The 19,446-nt window shown below is 45.7% G+C and overlaps 1 protein-coding gene across 2 annotated transcripts in view; it reads right to left on the minus strand.

The window, feature by feature from the left end:
• Positions 1–429: 429 nt before the first annotated feature.
• Positions 430–19,446, minus strand: part of PYROXD2 (pyridine nucleotide-disulphide oxidoreductase domain 2) — a 95,582-nt gene continuing 76,565 nt past the window's right edge. For both annotated transcript variants that reach the window (XM_088482759.1, XM_088482761.1), the window contains exons 15-16: positions 18,555–18,675; positions 430–2,214 (exon numbers count right to left, since the gene is read on the minus strand). In XM_088482759.1, the coding sequence (XP_088338885.1) occupies positions 2,147–2,214; positions 18,555–18,675 (189 nt within the window). In that variant the 3' untranslated portion in view covers positions 430–2,146. The remainder of the gene's footprint in view (positions 2,215–18,554; positions 18,676–19,446) is intronic.

Raw genomic sequence — 19,446 nt, forward strand, 5'->3', positions numbered from 1 at the left:
GCATTATACACCTATATATTACCAGTGGGTGTTACACAATTCTCTCTCCCATCTGGAAATAAATTATTCCCTGTAAAATAATATGAACAATTATGAGAATGTAACAATTGCTGTTAGAGCAAAACCATTTGTTTTTGTGATATGACCTCGTATTTTTGACAATTTTATTGCCTGTAATATGGAAAAGTCCTATGTGGAGCAAAATCTAATATTTTTATTATATCCACATACACGTTTATTATAGTGCTGTATATCATGTTACATTTCATGGGCTATGATCTCCTCTTGTACACAGCTGTCAAATGAGCGCTAGGGACTAACATGAGTAGAATGTGTGCAAAGATGAATGAACAGGAAAAGAAACAATAAATATTTGCAAATAATGAGTTTATATTCTAGTTTAACAAAATATAAAAACAACATCTTATTTCCAGATACGGTGTTTGGAACATTATCCGACTTTCATTAGGTATAATACCATATTTAGTGTTAGATCAGTTCTCTGCTCAGTGCTGGGCAGGGGGGTTGGAAGGGCAGCTACTGTACATCTTAACTCTTTGTGCAGAATGGGCCTGCTTCCGGGAGTTACGCAATGCCGATATTTACACAGATCCAGTGATTGTAAGCTATTGCGCATGCAGGAATGCCACACAGCGCACGTGCAGCGATTGTATTGCGGTCACGCTCGCACAGATGATTCACTTGCAGGGAGTAACAGGTAGTCAGCGTTTGGCGGAGGTAACGGGGAGTGGCTACGCAAACGCAGGCGTTTTTGGTCTGTTGTAACTCCGTTTCATGGGCGTGCATAAATTAGCCGTTGCGATTTCCTTCGCAGCGTGAGAGATCTCAGCGTGTCAGGAGAGACGCAGTGTTTGAGGCTGGCCAGACTTGACTTACATGCTGTGTGACTGTCTGATCTGCGCTGATGTTACCGATGTTTATGCTGTTGTACGCCGTCGTACGTATAAGAGAAAGCAGCAGTGGGCGTCCCTATGCTCGGCTAAGCTTTGGAAGGAATTAGCATATTTTAGCAACTGCGATCCATAAGCGACTGCAGTTGCGATTGCATTAGTGTAAGTCTTGGAATCAGGCCCAGTGTTTGTAACCATAAACTACACCTCCCATCATTCACTGCAACTTTGCAGGAGTTATAGCAACCCTGAATAGTATCTGCCTCTGCGGAGGTTGTTGGATCAGCTAGAGCTTACACTACGGGCCTGGATCAGAGGTGTATGCAGTCACCTCCACGGCTGCGCCCCTTTTGAAAAAGAAAACTTATCTCCGTATTCAATTGTGGCGACTTTTCGTCGGGCGGAAACTCAACGCAATGAACCCGGCGAAAAAGTTTCGCCTATGAATAGCAGTCGAAAAAAAGTGAATTGCGGTTTTGGGGTGCAAAGGTGGGGAAACCACCCTGCACCCTTAGGACAGGTCCCCAAAGGTAAACTGCATAAAAAAAATCCTAAAAATAATTTAAAGAACACCCCAAAAATTACTTTGAAAAAAGGGGCAAAAAAGTTCAAAGTTGGCGTACAAACTGAAAAACTAGCGAAATAGACTTTGGGGGTGTCTACAAGTATGGGGGAGGTGTTTTTTTATTGCAGGTGCTTGCCGAAGGTGCGTTTTTCACATTTATTAAAACCTCACTTTTGCGATTTTTAATCATGCTTGCACCCATTTTCATGTACCCCAAATTTACTGGGACTAGTTATTGTCTCAAAAAAAAAACCTCCTAAATGCTTCAGCAGGGCTATTCGGGGGCATCTACAATAAACCCCAATGTTAGTGCATCTTTTGGGGGGTGTCAGGCTGATTTCCCCAAATCTGACAGCACTTTTCGCCTGTTTGCGTTTCGCCGGGTGCCGTTTTCTCGTGATTTGTAATTGAATTTGGGGATAAGCGGGGATGCGCGCGATGCTTTTCCACATGAAAAACTAGCGATGACGGCGAAAACCTCTCGACTTTTCGCACCTAATTGAATATGTCCCCTAATGGGGTTAGAAGTGGGATGAGGCAGGGCAGAGAGCACCAATGTTACACTGCAGTGTCTATCAGCAATAGCAGTGAAACTAGACAATTTGGCCATGTTATAAAATTAGAAAATGTATACATTTGGCCTGAACATGTTTAACGGAAGCCATTTGTTTCATCCTTTAAGGTCTTGCAGAGCTACCAAAGCTGCGTTCCGTCCTGGTGCTCCCATGACACCTCCTCCTGAAACAGAGAAAGTCAATGTAATTGTATTATGAGTCACCAATAAACATGCACAGGTTATTATTCCATGAGTCACCAGAGCATTAACTATACAGTATCCTATTTATTATGTACTTCTATTTGTCTGTGCCCTGGTACTTAGGGCCTGATTCTGACCCGCTCGCGAGTGCTGTACACTCGCAAGAGGGTCGATGGTGCCTAAGTACGCATGCGCACGATGGAGGGAGCTCCGTCGTGCGCATGCGCGAGACCCGGCGAGCGACGGGGAATCCATCGCTCGGGGTCTCGCACCAAAGGGGGCGTGCTGTCGCTGGTGAGTGACAGCACGCCCCTTTTGGTGGGCGTGCCGGGGACGTGGCTGCCAGACGGAGGCGTTCCAATGGGAACGCCTACCGTCTGAGTCCGGCCCCACTGACATCAGTAGTGATGTCAGTGGGAGTGATTTTGGCTCTGATAGAGCCAAAATCACTCCAGGGCTTGCGGAGCGAGACCCTACCGCAGGGTCTCGTCGCAAGCCTGATGGTAGCGATGGTCTTGACCATTGCGACCATCATCATGGACGCTCGCTATAGCTGTGGGTGGTAACCCACAGCTATGCGAGCGTCCATGAGGCCGCTCCAATGTTAGGTAGGAGGGCCCTGATTCAGAGTGAGCGAGCGCTCTGGTCAGAGCGTCCGGCTCTGAATCAGGCCCTTAGTGTGTCTGCCTGTCTAAAGGATTCCTGCACATGTGCTGTAAGTGTAGTGTAAGGGGCGCATTTTTTTTTTTTTTTTTGGGGGGGTGGGGGGGGCAGGGACCACAGATATTAAAAATCCCGAGAACAGGACAAGGCAGCAGATGATTGAAGTATCTACTGCAGACCCCATTTCCCATCACAGAAGCAGCCACCGTAGGTTTCTAGGGGGACTATTTAATTGCGGAATTTACCAGGCGGAAGTTGGAGGGGCCAGTCCAGGGCACAAAGCACTGGTTTTATATAACCCGTACATATGCTGCAGCGCTTTACAGATACTATTTATCATCCACATCAGTCTCAGCTCCTATACAAGGGTTAATTTCATCAATAGCCAATTAACTAGTCGGTGTGTCCTTGGAATGTGGAAGAAACCTGGAGTACCCGGAGGAAACCCACGCAGACGCAGGGAGAACATACAAACTCCATGCACAATTTTTATGTTATTTGCACAATACGGGGGTTGATGCAAAAGCGTACGCAGCAGCGTCTACTGACGATCACCCATCCGCGACTTTATGCAAATGCCACTACAAACTCTATGTTGGCCAATTGTGCAAGGACTGAGATGTCACTTAGCGCCCGTGCACACTATAATACCGAATGGTGCGTCCGTAGACACCACCATCCATCGCACAAACGAAACTTGCACCAAGCCTATGGCAGGTGCAGTTTCTCTGTCTGACCACGGCCTCCTGTGCTCGCGGCTGTGCTTGCGGGAACGCTGCTGCTTGTATCGACAGTCACGTCCGCAAAACACTCCCATAACGCGCCCGCTGGACGGACCATTTTTTGCATCCATCTCTGATTCAGTCCCAAAGTGCTATTGCATGGGTCACGTAAAGCGTGTTGTTTCATAATGCTGAAGATTGACACTTCTATAAGTCATTCCTTAAGGACAGATTTTCGTGTGCTCAATATGAAACATAATAATAAGTCTTTAAATACTGCTACAACTCCTTTTGTTGTCTGTGTGAGCTGAAGATTAGCATCAGAGAAACGCACATACATCAAAGCGTAATGCACAAAGATCTTATACAGCTCTGAAGGGAGGTCGTCAATGGCTACAATCTATGCATCAGTTATCATGACAACTCTGTAATTTTTTCCATGGTCACTTTACAGCTATATATAGTATAGAGTTTACTCTGTTCCCAACAGGCTCTAATTTTAGTAAGGGGTTGTTAGGTTGGTGCATTAGACTGATTATTAGAGCTATGCACTTAGTGTAGTCTAAGTTATATTCCATTGTTAGGGCTGCCCACAAGTGTGACAGTATTTACAATGTGGCCATATTGTGACTTTGCAATAAATATACTTTTCCAGTTCTATTGGTATGTGTTGTAACCAAGTACAACTGATTGAGCAATCAATCTTCTCTAGGTAGTGGCATAACTATAGAGGGTGCAGGGGGTGCTATGGGGCCCAGTGGCTTAGGGGGCCCGTCAAACGTCCCCCTGCACCCTCTGTAGCACGGCTGGCCAAGTTGCTGGTGTAACTGGGAACGCTGGTCTCTGAAGCGATCAGAGACTAAGGGGTCTATGTACTAAGCAGTGATGAGTGACAGAGTGAAAAGTGATAAGTCTGTGATAAGTTCCAGCCAATCAGCTCCCAACTGTCATTTTTCAAACACAGCCTGTGAGATGACAGTTGGAAGCTGATTGGCTGGCACTTATCACAGACTTATCACTGCTTAGTACATAGACCCCTAAAGAAGGAAGTGAGGGACCCAGGAGGAAGATGGGCCGGCACGCAGGAGGATGAGGTGAGTGGGGGTCGGTGCTGGGCGACTGCGGGACGGCGAGGTGTCGGGAGCAGTATGTAGTAAGAAGCCCATAGGCTTCTATAGGGTAAGCCAGAAAAACTGGGCAGCCGGGGCTTTTACCGCATTTATTCCTTTAGTACATCCCGGCCTAATACAGTATGTAGTGCAAAATAGAAATACAATTTGCATACTGATTGTGTGGTACTTTATCCCAGTTCACTTTATCTCTATCCAAGGCTTAGTAAATAGACCCCTTAGAACAGTATAGTACTGGTATATAGGAACGCAGAACTCAAATCAGTAATCAGAGTATTATGTAGTCCGAGTACAACTTGCGGCAGCTACAAGTCTGGTACTGCTCTGACGCAAGACCTGGGGGTCTATTCATAAAGCAGTGAAAAGCAGCGATTCATAGAGGGGGTTACCAAAGAGAAGGGTATTCCTTCTCCAGCAGCACCCCCGCTCCATGTATGAATTGCGACACCATACTTTTGTATGGTGAGTACGATTCATGAAGTAACGGAAAGCTCATGAAGGTACAGATCCGCCGTCTGAGGATGGTGTAATCAGTACCACAAGCTGAACAGAGCAGGGAAGTTGCCTTCTTCCCTGCTGTCTGCCCGGCACCCGGCGCTGGCTCTGCCCCCTCTTCCCAGCGTCCTTTGCAGCAAGTCTGACCTGCTGCTCTCAGACGCTGTCGCATGCGCAGTGAGGAGCAGGCATGTCAGTCTCCCGATATGTCTGTCTCCTCACTGTTTTACAGGATTGCGGAGGGGCCGGACACCTCCCGGAGACGCCGTAGAGGTAAGTGTACATGAATGGCTACTAAACATCACTATATTTCGCATTGATGTGATGCGATATATAGTGATATTTTTCAGCAGCCACTTCATGTTCTACATGAATAGACGCCCTGGAACTGAAACCAGAGAGGAACTGGGAAACTGAGAGTCAGGATAGGTAATACAGCTACTGGATACCTCAGTGTACAGACTGTATAGTGCACACTGAACCCTAGCCTGGGAACCAGCACAAGACAATAACACACAGTGCAGGGAAACTAATACAGGGTCAGCACAATAGTATAACCGGATAACCTGGACACCACTAAGCACAGAGTAACACAGCATACTGTAAGTAACTTGCATGCGCTGTCCTAGCGGTATGGTGGAATGAAGACCGCGGCTGTACTCGCCAGCTCTGCACTGAGAAGTGAAGTTGGTATGCAGCGTGGAAGCTGCTGCGATGTTAGGTGACGATACACAGCGGCAGATGGGAGGCAGTATACTTGCTGACAAAGGCGAAGTGGTTGGAGCAGGTCTGTATGTAGCGTGGGAGCTGCGGCACTGGCAGATCACAGAACACAGTGGCAGATGGGAGGCAGTATAATTGCTGAGGCAGAGTGGTTGGAGCAGGTCTGTATGTAGCGTGGGAGCTGCAGCGCTGGCAGATGATGATACTCAGCGTCAGATGATAAATACTGAGAATCCACGTAGTAGCAGATAGAGTCACAGAGGACAACATCACAGGATACAGGAGTAAACATGGAGCATAGAACTATCCTGGGAAGGAACACCTTGTTCAGGCAATGGGTTGCTCACAGGAACTGGTTTAAATAGGAGGCGGTGAATAGCCATTGGTCAGACTGACCAGGTGACAACACAGGTGCATTAATCACAGGGAGGCGTCTCTGGGGTGTCTTGGAAACAGAAATAAATGAATGTTTGATTCTGAAAGAAATGCTAGGACCCGATTTGTGACAGGTAAATTCTTCCACTACAATAGGTGCCAGTCACTACCCTTTCTGTCTTACTATGAGCTGATGCCATTCGGGATCTTGTCAACTACCAGGCCCATTATTGCAACTGTTTAGCTTTTAGCAATCAAAAATCAGAAATCGCAGTAGATATCAGCTTCAGCACCCCGTACGTACATACATTACAATACATTACATACATTACAATACATACTTACTAATAGCAGGTATTCCCCCAAAACAGTTGTTTTCATGATATTACTTGCTAAGCTATTGTGATAAACATGCCCCAAAGCATGCCATGAATGTATGTATTTATGTATGGGGGACCCCAGCATCTGCTGCACATGCCATGAATGTATGTATGGGGGACCCCAGCATCTGCTGCGCTCCCCAATGTTCCATCGCAAAGCAGCCCCCGTCACTTTTAGAGTAAAGTTTATGGTATTATCCTGTATAAACTTATTTGAAATACAATTTTCTCTCGCACACATAAAACAACCTACAGTACTGTTTGGGGCATTATCCGGGTATTTTTCATTTGCAAAGCAGATTGAATACTCACCCTATTTATTTTAAGGAAACTGGGGGTATATTTACTAAAGTGCGGGTTATTATAAGTGGAGATGTTGCCCATAGCAACCAGATTCTAGCTATTATCTTCTATAAAATGCTAGATAAATGATAAGTAGGATCTGATTGGTTGCTATGGGCAACATCTCCGCTTCTAAAAAACCCTCACGTTAGTAAATATACTGAGAAGTGAGAAAACTCTTTAGGTGTCTTGCCTGTCTAATGGTGATTACGCTCCTGATTCAGAGATTGAGGCAGCGGCCTCCGTGTCTGAGTATTGTGCAGCAGTCACGCTAATACTGCTACAAAGACCGCCGCCGTGTATGAGCGTGCGAATGAGTGAGCAAGGACTGAGGCACCCACTATGTGCGTCTATGCACACTGCATTGCGTCAGTAGTGTAAAGATGCAAACATCGGCCTCACCGTACTCTCCGTCTGAGTATGGCGTCCTATGTCAGTGACTGAGCATCGCTGTACGCAAATTATTTCAGTGACACGCCCATGACACATCCATAATACATAATCTGTGTGTGCGCCTTTATTTGCCACCCTCCCAGTTACTGCTCAGTACTACACCCTACATTGCCCTAGCAGTTCTCCGTGCGTGAATTGCTATTGCGCATTTTTAGGCACACCATCGAGACGCATGCGCATTGGTCATTTTATAAGGGGTCTCATGCCTGAAAAATCGGTCAACTACAAGAACAGCAGCATTGAGCGCATCCCTGGATGCCTATATTTACAAAGCAGTGGCTTTTGCAAGCCGACACTTCTCGGCGGTTTGGAGCTGGAACTTTAAAGCGACACTAACATTCAGTGTAAAAGCACACTGGGCACATGTTTGTGCCTCTTTAAATTTTCATGTCCAACCCGCCGAGAAATGGAGGCTGCCAAAAGCCGCCTCTTTGTAAATATAGTCCTACTGTATATGTTTTATTAAAGTATAATGTTATAAAATATACACATTTCTATTTATAATTTCATGGATTTTATGTGACGCACGGTTATATTTAGGTATAAAGAAAATAGACCTCTTCTTATAGGGCTCAATACATCGCTTCATTTTATCACACAACAATGTCTACAGATTCATTTTACTAACTCGTTCAGCTGCATTATTTAATAGATTGATTGACTTCAGTCAACAGTTTCTACTGATCCTTTGTAATTGGCTCATTGGTAAGTTTTTATTCACGGTCTGTGATGCTGACTGGTAGAATGGAAGCGGTTAGTTATATCTACAGGTATTTAGGTAAGGTTTGCATACAAATCCCCTTATTTCATGCAGCTAAATAGCCAATAACAATTATGTAAAGAAACAATAATGGTTACAAATTTTTTAATATGGTGTTATTGTTAACCTGAGTAATAAATAAAGTCTGTGATCAAATTTGTATTCACATCCCAAATGAAAATGAAATAATCTTTATACCAGCCACAGAAGAACACATTCGCTATAACAAATAGAATTTCCTCCAAGTCGACTATATGCAGATTGGCAAAACTGGGGACTAAACTGGACCCAATGGCTGTGCCAAGAATTTGTAAATAATATTCTTTAAGAAAAATCAAAAAGGGTTACAAAGTAAATCAAATTAATTGAACAATAAATTCTAGTTCTCTCTCTGAGGTCCCTCTCTAATTAAATAATTTGTTGCATCAATCCTCAAATCTTGATATACAAAGCCTCAACATCACACATCAGCCAATCAAAGGTGTCCTTCCAAATATATATCAGACCTCAATGTTATAACAAACAGCGGTGGTACACTTAATGTGGGACCTCACTGTATTATTTACAAAAAGAAAGGGCTTAACAGATTTTGGAATCCCACCCTATTTGCCATCTTATTGAATATATTTTCTAACTATATTCAACATTTTAAGGTGGCTTCATCAGTAATATAAATATTGGTGTTGCCCAATAAGCGAACAGCATCTGATTAAATAATCTTTAACATTATGTAAAATACTATACCCTCTCTTATCTGAAGCTTTAACAATTATTGATTGGTCAACTCTTAATTTGTTCCTGGCTTATTGTCAGCGTTGAGTCAAATGAGATTTGTACTGTTTCCTGGAGGAAGGATTAAAACATTAAGCTTCTGAAATCTTCCATGGCAGCCTTATAAAAACTCCCAGTGAAAGTGCTCCTGCGCCATAGGGGATAAAAACCTATTTACTTTTGAATCTATTCAAAGAAGCTTCATGAGTTTTATGTTCTATCCTCTTTTATTCTCTACATCGGTCTCAATATAACAAGAGCACTTCCTGAGCATGAAACGGTTCTCCATGTACTGTATGGTACTGCTCTTCTCCCACAGGGCTCTATTTATCATCATCCTCTGCAGCCAGTAGTAACTTTAGTTTCATATCGATGCTTCTCTACGATCACTGGGGTATATGTGTAGTCATTGTATCCAGTTTCTTGGATCACATCACTGATGGTCACCATCTCATAAGGTCTAGAAGTTGTAATGGGACACATAGAAGCACCATTTCCTTAGCAATGTTCATGTGTTCTGACTTAATTAAAACTTTGGGGTTTATGTATCAAGCAGTGAAAAGCATGGAGACGTGGATCAGTGGACTAGTTGCCCATAGCAACCAATCAGCTCCTAACTATGGGGGGAATTCAATTCAGTGCGATGTTGAATAGCGAGGGAGGGAGCTCCTGAAGCTATTCAATACACCGTGCTGTTTGGGAGGGCTAAGGATTTCTTCTCGCACCCCCCTGTGGATGTGAGGAGAAATCCGATCAAAGTGCCGGGCGCGCTGTTTTTCTGCATAGCACGGCGCTAACAGCCGCATGCCCGGCACTTTGGTCAGAGAATGCCAGTTACCGCGCCTTTACAGTCTTGTTAAGGCACGAGAACCGGCATTCTCCAACCACACAGCGCACTGAATTGAATAGCTCCGGGAGCTCGCTCCCGACACTATTCAATTTGAATTGAATTGAATCGTCCCCTATTATTTTATAGACTGTACTTGATAAATGCCACTTCTAAGCTGTTTGGTTGCTATGTGCAACTTCTCCAGTAGCCAACTTTTCCATGCTTTTCACAGCTTGATACATAAACCCCTTTGTCCCTTGTCTGGACCATTTCCTTTGTTATGAATCCCTGGGTAGATTCACTGTGTAAGAATGGTTTAAGTCAGTGGTTCCCAAACTTTTTCGAATCACGGCACCCTAGAGTAAGTATCAGCATTTTTTCCACAGCACCCCTAGGCCAAAAGTATTTTATTGAGAAATTCTGCTAAATCTAAATGAAGTAAATTGTGGTTGACAGGGCTGTGCTTCTTTTTGTCCACGTATCTATTGATAGGCAAAACCAGTGCTAATGGCTGCCAATCATACTGACTAAAAATTATTTTATTTGGTACTGGACCACCATCGTGAGGCACCCCTGCAAGTGTCCTGAGGCAACCGAAGGGTGCCATGGCACCCAGTTTGGGAACCACTGGTTTAAGTAATCAGAAAAGAGGAACACAAAGGAGCTGAAGAAGACTGGGTAGGAAAGTTGCCTAAAGGCCTGCAGTAGTCAGAAAGGTCTGGTAATGACAAAGTAGGAGATGCGGACCTAAGACTAATTTGTAGCCTTGAGGGCTGAAATGTACTTGGCTGGGATATAGCCTTATGGCCAAGTAGCAGGCTTGAGGGTTGATCTGTACTTGGCTGGGATGTGACCTTGTGGCCAAGTTGCAGCCTTGAGGGCTGATGTGTACTTGGCTGAGGTGGGGCCTTGTGGCTGAGGCAGTCATGAGAGTCTTTTGCTGAGCTGTGGCCTAACGGCTGCGATGTGGCTGAGACAGCTGGGATGAAGTAACAAAGGTCCACTCAGACGCAGCAGTGCGGCTGAGACTGCTGTTAGGTTGATAACTAAAAGTCCACTCAGACGCAGCAGTGTGGCTGAGACTGCTGTGAGGTAAATAACACAAAGTCCACTCATATGCCACAGTATGGCTGATGCTGTAAAGAAACACGCTGAACAGAAGGTACTGGAACACATCATGAGAAAGATCTCCACACACGGAACTGGAAGACACGTGCTGAACGCTATAGCCGGCATCCAAGCAGAGAATCAGCGGAGGTGAAAAAGGAGAGGGATCCAATCAGGACAGGGCAGAGATGACGGAGCAGCCAGGTAGGAGGACCTCACGGAGTAGCAGCCCAGCGTCCTGGTCTCTTAGCAACAGGCCTGAGAGGGCCACCCGGAGCACTGTTGTCAAACAAGATGCAGCGGCGGCTTGTGACACCTTTCCCATCTGTTCACTGTCACGGTCAGGTACTATGACTTTACTAAGGCTTGAGAAATTGAGGGGATCTCCAGGTTCTCTTCCACCTTTCACCCTCCAGAGAGTTTAATGAGACTTCCTTTTAATTGTCTTATGTCTTGTTTTATTTCTTCCCAATCTTCCTTTAGTGCATTTTCTCTGGATCTTGCACCTTCAGCTCCATTTGGTGAATGGTAGTGAAAATTTCCATCTGTTCTCACTTTGAAAAAATCTAAAACTACTCTATAGACGAAACATGTCAACACACAATCACAAGTACCATCTTGTTGTTACATCTATTGAAGACGGATTCAGAGGTAATTCTAATCTATTGAAACAGAGCTTTACGATTTGTCCCGGATGGACATCTGGGTCATGTGCACCTATCATTTAGCGGCGGGCGTTGCCATCAGTACCTGAGAGTTGTTTGATTGCTGAGCCAGATGGACTAAGTAAGCGGATTTGGATCTGAAAGTTTCGAAGTTGCTCACTAAATTCCTAATCCTTGCCTGCAATACTAAGGGTGCGTAACACACGGGACGATCGTCAGCGATAACGATATAGCTGAATGATCCCCCTTTAAAAATTCTGTTGTGCTGGATGAACAATATTTTTCATCCACACACCAAAAACCACCAACGACCCAAGATCAATGATCGCGGACCCCTATGGATAGATAACGATATCATCAAGGTTGGCCTACATGTATGGCCGATGGACGATATCGATATCGACCATGCGGAAACGCGCATTGTTGGTCGTGGGTAAGTTGGGTAACGATTTGAACGATAAAATGATGAACGATATCCTTATCGTTCATATCATTCATTTTTATTGTACCGTGTGTACGCACCATAACAGCCACCTTTGCTTGCTTCTGCATAATAATCTGCTATATGCCCCATGTGAGACTTTCTGCCACAATGTATTGGGGCAGGTCCCCTAAGGACTAGAAGTTCTAGATAATAATGATCCAAATTCCAAAAAAGAATCTCTTCTGGACATTAGGACCACTTGGATTTTGAGAATTGGGAGTTCTGATATTTAATAAGTATGCTGCTACAAATTTATTAATAGTGATCTCTTAATTCTACACGCATATTGCTGCTGCTGCTCATTTGGTTTCTCCCGTGTTCCATACAGTATGCTGTTACATATTAAATGTTTTATAAAGTTTGCTTAGGTCTGTGCAGACTTCCCTAGTTAGTCCCCTCTATAGCACATAACGGCAAGAGAAATACCTTGTGGCTCTTGTGCTGTCAGTAATCCACCTTTCCAAAATAGTAAAAAGCAGGATTATACAGTATGTATAATTTACATTTTCACTATCTCGATACACAGACACACACACAATTGACACCACCTGCCTAATATTGTGTAGGTCCCCCTTGTGCCGCCAAAACAGTTCTGCCTCATTGAGGCATGGACTCCACAAAACCTCTGAAAGTGTCCTGCAGTATCTGGCACTAAGACATTAGCAGCAGATCCTAGATGTCCTGTAAGTTGTGAGTTGGGGCCTCCATGCTCAAGTCTTGTTTCTCCAGCACATCCCACATATGCTCGATCAGATTGCGATCTGTGAAAATTGGAGGCCAAGTCAACACCTTGAATTCTTTGTCGTGTTCCTCAAATCATTCTTGAACAATTTTTGCAGTGTGACGGGGCGCATTATCCTGCTGAAAGAGTCCACTACCGTCAGGGAATACCGTTGCCATGAAGGGGTGTACTTTCTCCACAACAATTTTTAGGTAGGTGGTACGTGTCAAAGTAACATCCACATGAATGTCAGGACCCAATGTTCTCTAGCAGTACATTGCACAGAGCATCACCCTGCCTCTGCCAGCTTGTCTTCTTCCAATAGTGCATCCTGGTGTCATCTCTTCCCCAGATAAACGCCACACACGCACCCAGCCGTCCCCATGATGTAAAAGAAAATGCAATTCATCAGACCAGGCCACCTTCTTCCAATGCTCTATGGTCCAGTTCACGTGCCCATTGTAGGGGCATTTGGTGGTGGACAGGGATCAGAATAGGCACTTTGACCGGCCTGTCGCTATGCAGCCCCATACGTTACTATGTACTGTGTGTTCTGACACCTTTCTATCAAAGCCAGAATTACGTTTTTCGGCACTTTGTGCTACAGTGGAAATTCTGTGGGATAGGACTAGACAGGTTAGCCTTCCCTCCTCATGTGCATCAATGAGCCTTGGATGCCCATGACCCTGTAGCTGATTCACCAGTTGTCCTTCCTTGGACCACTTTTTGTAGGTACTATCCACTGCATACCAGGAACACCCCACAAGACCTGCCGTTTTGGATTGCTCGGACACGTCCAGCCACCACAATTTGGCCCTTGTCAAAGTTGCTCAGATCATTACGCTTGCCCATTTTACCTGTTTCCAAAACACCAACTACAAGAAGTGACTGTTCACTTGCTGCCTAATATATCCCACCATTGGCAGATACCATTGTAACAAGATAATCAATGTTAATCACTTCATATGTCAGTGGATTTAATGTGGTGTGTATTTATACAGTACACACACACATACACCACACAAGGGAAGGGGGCCCCAATGGGTCTTATGCTTACTCTGGTGTCTTCTGATGATGATGACAATGATCACACTAAGGGTCTGTTTCAGACCCGCTCGCAAGCGAGTCGATGGTTGTTCATTGCGCACGCGAGGCGTGCGCATGCCCCGTAGCGAGAGAGAAATTCTCTCACTCCGTGGCTCGCTACAAACTGGGCGGCTGTCGATGTTGATCGACAGCTCGCCCCGTTTTATAGGCAGGGTGGGGGGGTGGCTGGACAAACGGAGGCGTTCCTGAAGGAACACCTGCCGACTGTGGGCGGCCCTACTGACATCACCAGTGATGTCAGTAATGAGCTTCCGGCTCTATACTGGGGTTTGCGGCAGATGAGACCCTACCACAAGGGTCTCGTCGCAAGCCCTATGGTCATGACCATCGCGACCATCATCTGGCCTCCCGCTAAAGCTGTGGGTGGTCACCCACAGCTTAGCGAGTGGCCAGGAGGCCGGGCAAAAAAAACAAACAGCCGCCCTTATTCAGAGCGAGCGCTCGCTTTTTGCGAGCTCCTCTGAATCAGGCCCTAAGTGTACAGATAAGAGGCATTGAGTACAACCCTACATGTGGGTAAATATACACAGTTATTTCAGCGCATGCAATGCAGGATCACATATGGACAATTTCCAACCAACTCTGCATCAGGCCTTAATCTGTAATCACTTTATATTATCCATCGTTAAACCAGCTACATTTCTTTTCTTTTCTTGTACCTCAAAAAATAATTCACCAACGCGTTTCATAGTGATTTATAGGCTTAGCTAATAACTACAAGTTTATGTACTTTGAAGTATCCAGTAACAGTCTATTCATCTGCTCTCTAATTGACTACCAGCAATTTGCTCTCTGACAAACTAACCATTATCTAGCTACAATGGCAATGGCCGTATTTCACTTACTGACACATCGCTTTACTACTGATTTACTGACTAAAATGAAAGACAATATTTCCCTTACTGATAGATTTACACATAAGTGCTTAATAATCTGTTATACATCTCCCTTTCCCCTGTACCTTTGTTTGCTCTGTCATTTATTTTTGTCTTACTGTAATCTTCCTTTACTCTATACTGTATTACTGTACATCTATTCTCCTGGTTCAAATGAGTTTTGTGTTACACAGCTCTCTATACTCTCCCTGTATATTCCCTAGTCACCTCTTATCTACCACACTTTCCATTCAGTGTGTCCAGTCTCTCTTGTGTCCTGGCAGCCATTTCTCTTGCCAGCTTTACCTCTTTCACCATTGTCAGCTGCTCTCTCTGACCCATATGCTCCTCCTCACCTGTCTCCTCAGCCCATTGGCTGCTCTCTTTACCCATATACCCCCTCCTCACCATTCTCCTCAGCCCATTGGCTGCTCTCTCTGACCCATACACCCCCTCCTCACCACTCTCCTCAGCCCATTGGCTGCTCTCTCTGACCCATATGCCTCCTCCTCACCTCTCTCCTCAGCCCAATGGCTGCTCTCTCTGACCCATATGCCCCCTCCTCACCTCTCTCCTCAGCCCAATGGCTGCTCTCTGACCCATATGCTCCTCCTCACCTCTCTCCTCAGCCCATTGGCTGCTCTCTGACCCATATGCTCCTCCTCACCACTCTCGTCAGCCCATTGGCTGCTCTCTCTGACCCATATGCCCCTCCTCACCACTCTCCTCAGCCCATTGCCTGCTCTCTCTGACCCATATGCCCCCTCCTCACCTCTCTCCTCAGCCCATCGGCTGCTTTCTCTCTGACCCATATGCCCCTCCTCACCTCTCTCCTCAGCCCATCGGCTGCTTTCTCTCTGACCCATATGCCCCCTCCTCACCTCTCTCCTCAGGACATTGGCTGTTCTCTCTGACCCATATGCCTCCTCCTCACCTCTCTCCTCAGGAAATTGGTTGCTCTCTCTGACCCATATGCCTCCTCCTCACCTCTCTCCTCAGCCCATTGGTTGCTCTCTCTGACCCATATTCCTTCTCCTCACCTCTCTATTCAGCCCATTGGCTGCTCTCTCTGACCCATATGCCTCCTCCTCTCCTCGGCTGCAACATCACATATCTCATGCCATGAGGTGTAAGCGGAGTACAGTTATATTAGTCAACCTCCCGATCATACATCGGGGAGAAGCGGTATCAGCGCACATAGCGTGCGCTGATACCGCTTCAGGGCTTCTTACATCTCCCCCAAAGTGTGGTGAATGCAGCTAACTTCACTGCAGGTAGAACTATATTTTATAGTGTATAAAATACTTACAAAATTTGGGACTCTACCGTGCAAATAAAAAACGAACTACAAAAAAAGTGCCTGTTTTACGCTCACTGCGGCAGTTTTTCTTTGCTGTGTTTTCTAATTCAAGCATTCGGAAACCCCCCCTCCCTGTACAAATCCTGAGTTTGCTGCTGGTGTCTGTCATAAGATCATAAAAGTGCAACTCTGACATTACTGTAATTCATCTGTTCTTTAATGATAAGTGGAAGTTATAGGACAAATATACAGACAGTACCTCCCAACATGACCCATTCCAGGAGGGACAAAATGCGCTGCTCCTGTACTGCCCTCTTAATATATGATTGCCGTCACCTGTTGTGAACTAATTAACTGATAAAAAAGGTGTTTCACCACAGGTGGCTGCAATACATTACAATGCATTAGGAGGGAAGTCCAGGAGCAGAGTATTGTGTCCCTCCTGGAATAGGTCATGTTGGGAGGACTAAATGGGAAACAGTCGGGAAGCTGGCGGACGCAATGCCAACCACCGGCTTCCCGACTGCTAAATCCCAGCATTGGTTAAATGACAGGCGTCGAAATCTCGACGCCCGTCATTTTACCTACACCGGGAGACCGGCGCCTGACAACGCGATTGAAAGGATGCCACGCACGGATAGCAACGGGGGGGGTTAGGTTTAGTGCTTCCGGGGGGGACTTAGGCTTAGGCACCCCCCCGGGAGGTTCGGGTCAGGCTAGGGGAAGGGGGGGCTAGGGTTAGGCACCCCCCCGGGGGACTTAGGTTTAGGCGGCGGGGGAGGGAGGGTTAGGTTTAGGCACCCCTAAGGGAGGGTTAGGGGGTAGAATAGGTTAGTTTATACTTACCTTCCGATGTTCGGGATTTCCACTTTGTCGGGCTGCTGCGGTAAATCATACCGAACCCGTCTAAATATGTATAGCAAAACATTGATAGAGGTCAAACAGTACATCCCAGGCCACAAACGCTTGGCAGAGGTTATAAAAACTAACATCTCATCTCATCTGATCACCCTGTGGATCTTTTCAAATGTGTCAGTGAGTAATGAATACACCTGTGCACATGTTGTGTGACCTGGAAAATGTGACCAGTTTCTGGTCCTGAGGACCGAGTTTGAGAACCACTGATCTACTGGAATCCTCATACTCCCAAGTACTCGCCATAAACAGCAAACATCTCCATAGGTTTAATGGAATATACAGTACTGTAAACTCTCACTCACAAGCCCAGTTTGTCCTTTTTGCTTTTACTACACGACGATGGAAATTTTATCTGGATCATCAATTATGTATCAGCAGTTTCATTATCTGCCAAAGTGGCCACATCGGGGAAGATCAACCCAAGAGTCAAGTGGCGGAAACATGGATCGATTTGGTCAGATGGTTAGGTGCTTACAATCAGTGTTGAACTGGGGCATAAAGGGCCCACCGGGGGAATGCAGTGGTAGGGGCCCATGCTTAAGGGGTGTGGTCAGACCCCAGAGATGCTTGACTAACCAATAGGGAAATGTGGTTGTAGTTTCTATAGAAAGGAGCCAAGCACCCGTGTTGATCAGTGGTTCTACTCCACCAGGTAACTGACCATATAATTGAGTAACAATGTATGATTTGAGGTCTGGAACCTGACACCTAGAGTAGGGGAGTTGGCCCTCAGGCAGTGGGGCCCACTGGGGATTTCCCCTGTACCCCTGTGGGCCAGTCCATCCCTGCCTACAATGGACCAGACCATGCAGGTTAAGCATCCGGAACACTTCCAGGTCCTCTGCAGCCTGTGGTGGGGTAGGAGTGGTAGTTTATCATCCCAGTAATAATCCTATTGATTTGGCTTTAATCTTCATCAGACATGACAGTCGTTTTGTATCACACGTGCTGCGTTAGTGTGTCGGCATCTCATGGGACATTGCAGTGGTTGTCCCGCTCAATATATTGGGGGCGATTCAATTCAGCGCGATGCTGAATAGCCCCGGGAAGGAGTTCCCAGGGCTATTAAATTCAGCGCACTGTTAAGTCCGACTACAACCACTTAAGTTGCAGAATGCCGGTTACCGCTCCTTAAGCTGGGTGTTTAGTCGCAGTAACCAGCATTCTCCGACTATAGGGCGGGCCGCGAGGCTGTTAGCTCTGCGCTAAGCCAGAAAACAGCATTGCGGATGGCACTTAAGTCGGAGAACTCTGGAGGGTGCGCGCACAAATCCTGTAGTTGGGCTTGACAGTGCGCTGAATTGAATAGCTCCGGAAATGACTTACCGGGGCTGTTCAGCATTGCGCTGAATTGAATCGCCCACATTATGCACTACACGCTCACTACTAAAGCCTAACCCCTGTTTCTGCAGTTATTTTGTACATTGGTATGTGTCTCCTATTCCTCATACAGGCAGCTCTATGTAGTGCTTAATAAATACATTCCTAAGTAATATTGTACCTGGATGTGCTCCACTGCCACACAAATAAAGACCACTTATGGGGGTCCTATAATTGGAGAATTTCGGTATCGGGCGTGCAAAATATAACTGATCCAGAGACATACTTCCATGGAAAATGTTCTGTGAACAAAACAACAGGTAGAAGTTGTAAAAATATAAATTTTGAGGTATTCTACACAACAGTCATATACATGTGAATGTACACATTAAAATGCACCTAACTTTAAAGGTAATTCATAACTTAGGCCCTCATTCAGAGCCGCTCGTTAGCGGCAGTACGCTCGTTCCGAGCGATGTTTGCACATCTGCGCATGCGTACGGTTTTTAGTACGCATGCGCGAACCAGTCAGTGCGGCCGAAAATCGTTGGTACGCAATATAGCGAGTGCCTGCTATTTTGAGTGACAGAATGAGGCGTATGTGGGTGGTAACAGGGGAAGGTGCTTGAAAATGGGGAGTGGAGATCCGAACGCAGGCGTGCTTAAAGGTCAAAACGGGCGTTTTATGGGTGTGCATATTTAAAACAGCAGCGTCAGTGACCACGTCACTGGGTTATTTTATAGCCAGAACTGCTCGCAAATTTGTGGTAGCAAACACCAACCACAAGAATAGCGGGCAGTTCATACGCTGGTCGATGTACTCGATTAATCTAATAAATAGCGGACATGACGTAGAATGCGAGCGGCCAGGGGGCGTTTTTAACAAATAAACGAGCGTATGTTTTGCTCGCTCGTTCAGACTTAGAGGTGTGAACAGACTGCAATGTGCGTACGGATCATTTGAATAGCCACCCCTTGTTTTTAAACGAGCGACCACAAATAGCGAACGGCTCTGAATGAGGGCCTTAGTTTTATTTTGTTTACATTAGAATTTGAATGTGTTCTACCATGAT

Source organism: Taudactylus pleione, unplaced genomic scaffold, assembly GCF_031769625.1.
Source record: "Taudactylus pleione unplaced genomic scaffold, aTauple2 ptg000292l, whole genome shotgun sequence".
NCBI lineage: Eukaryota > Metazoa > Chordata > Amphibia > Anura > Myobatrachidae > Taudactylus > Taudactylus pleione.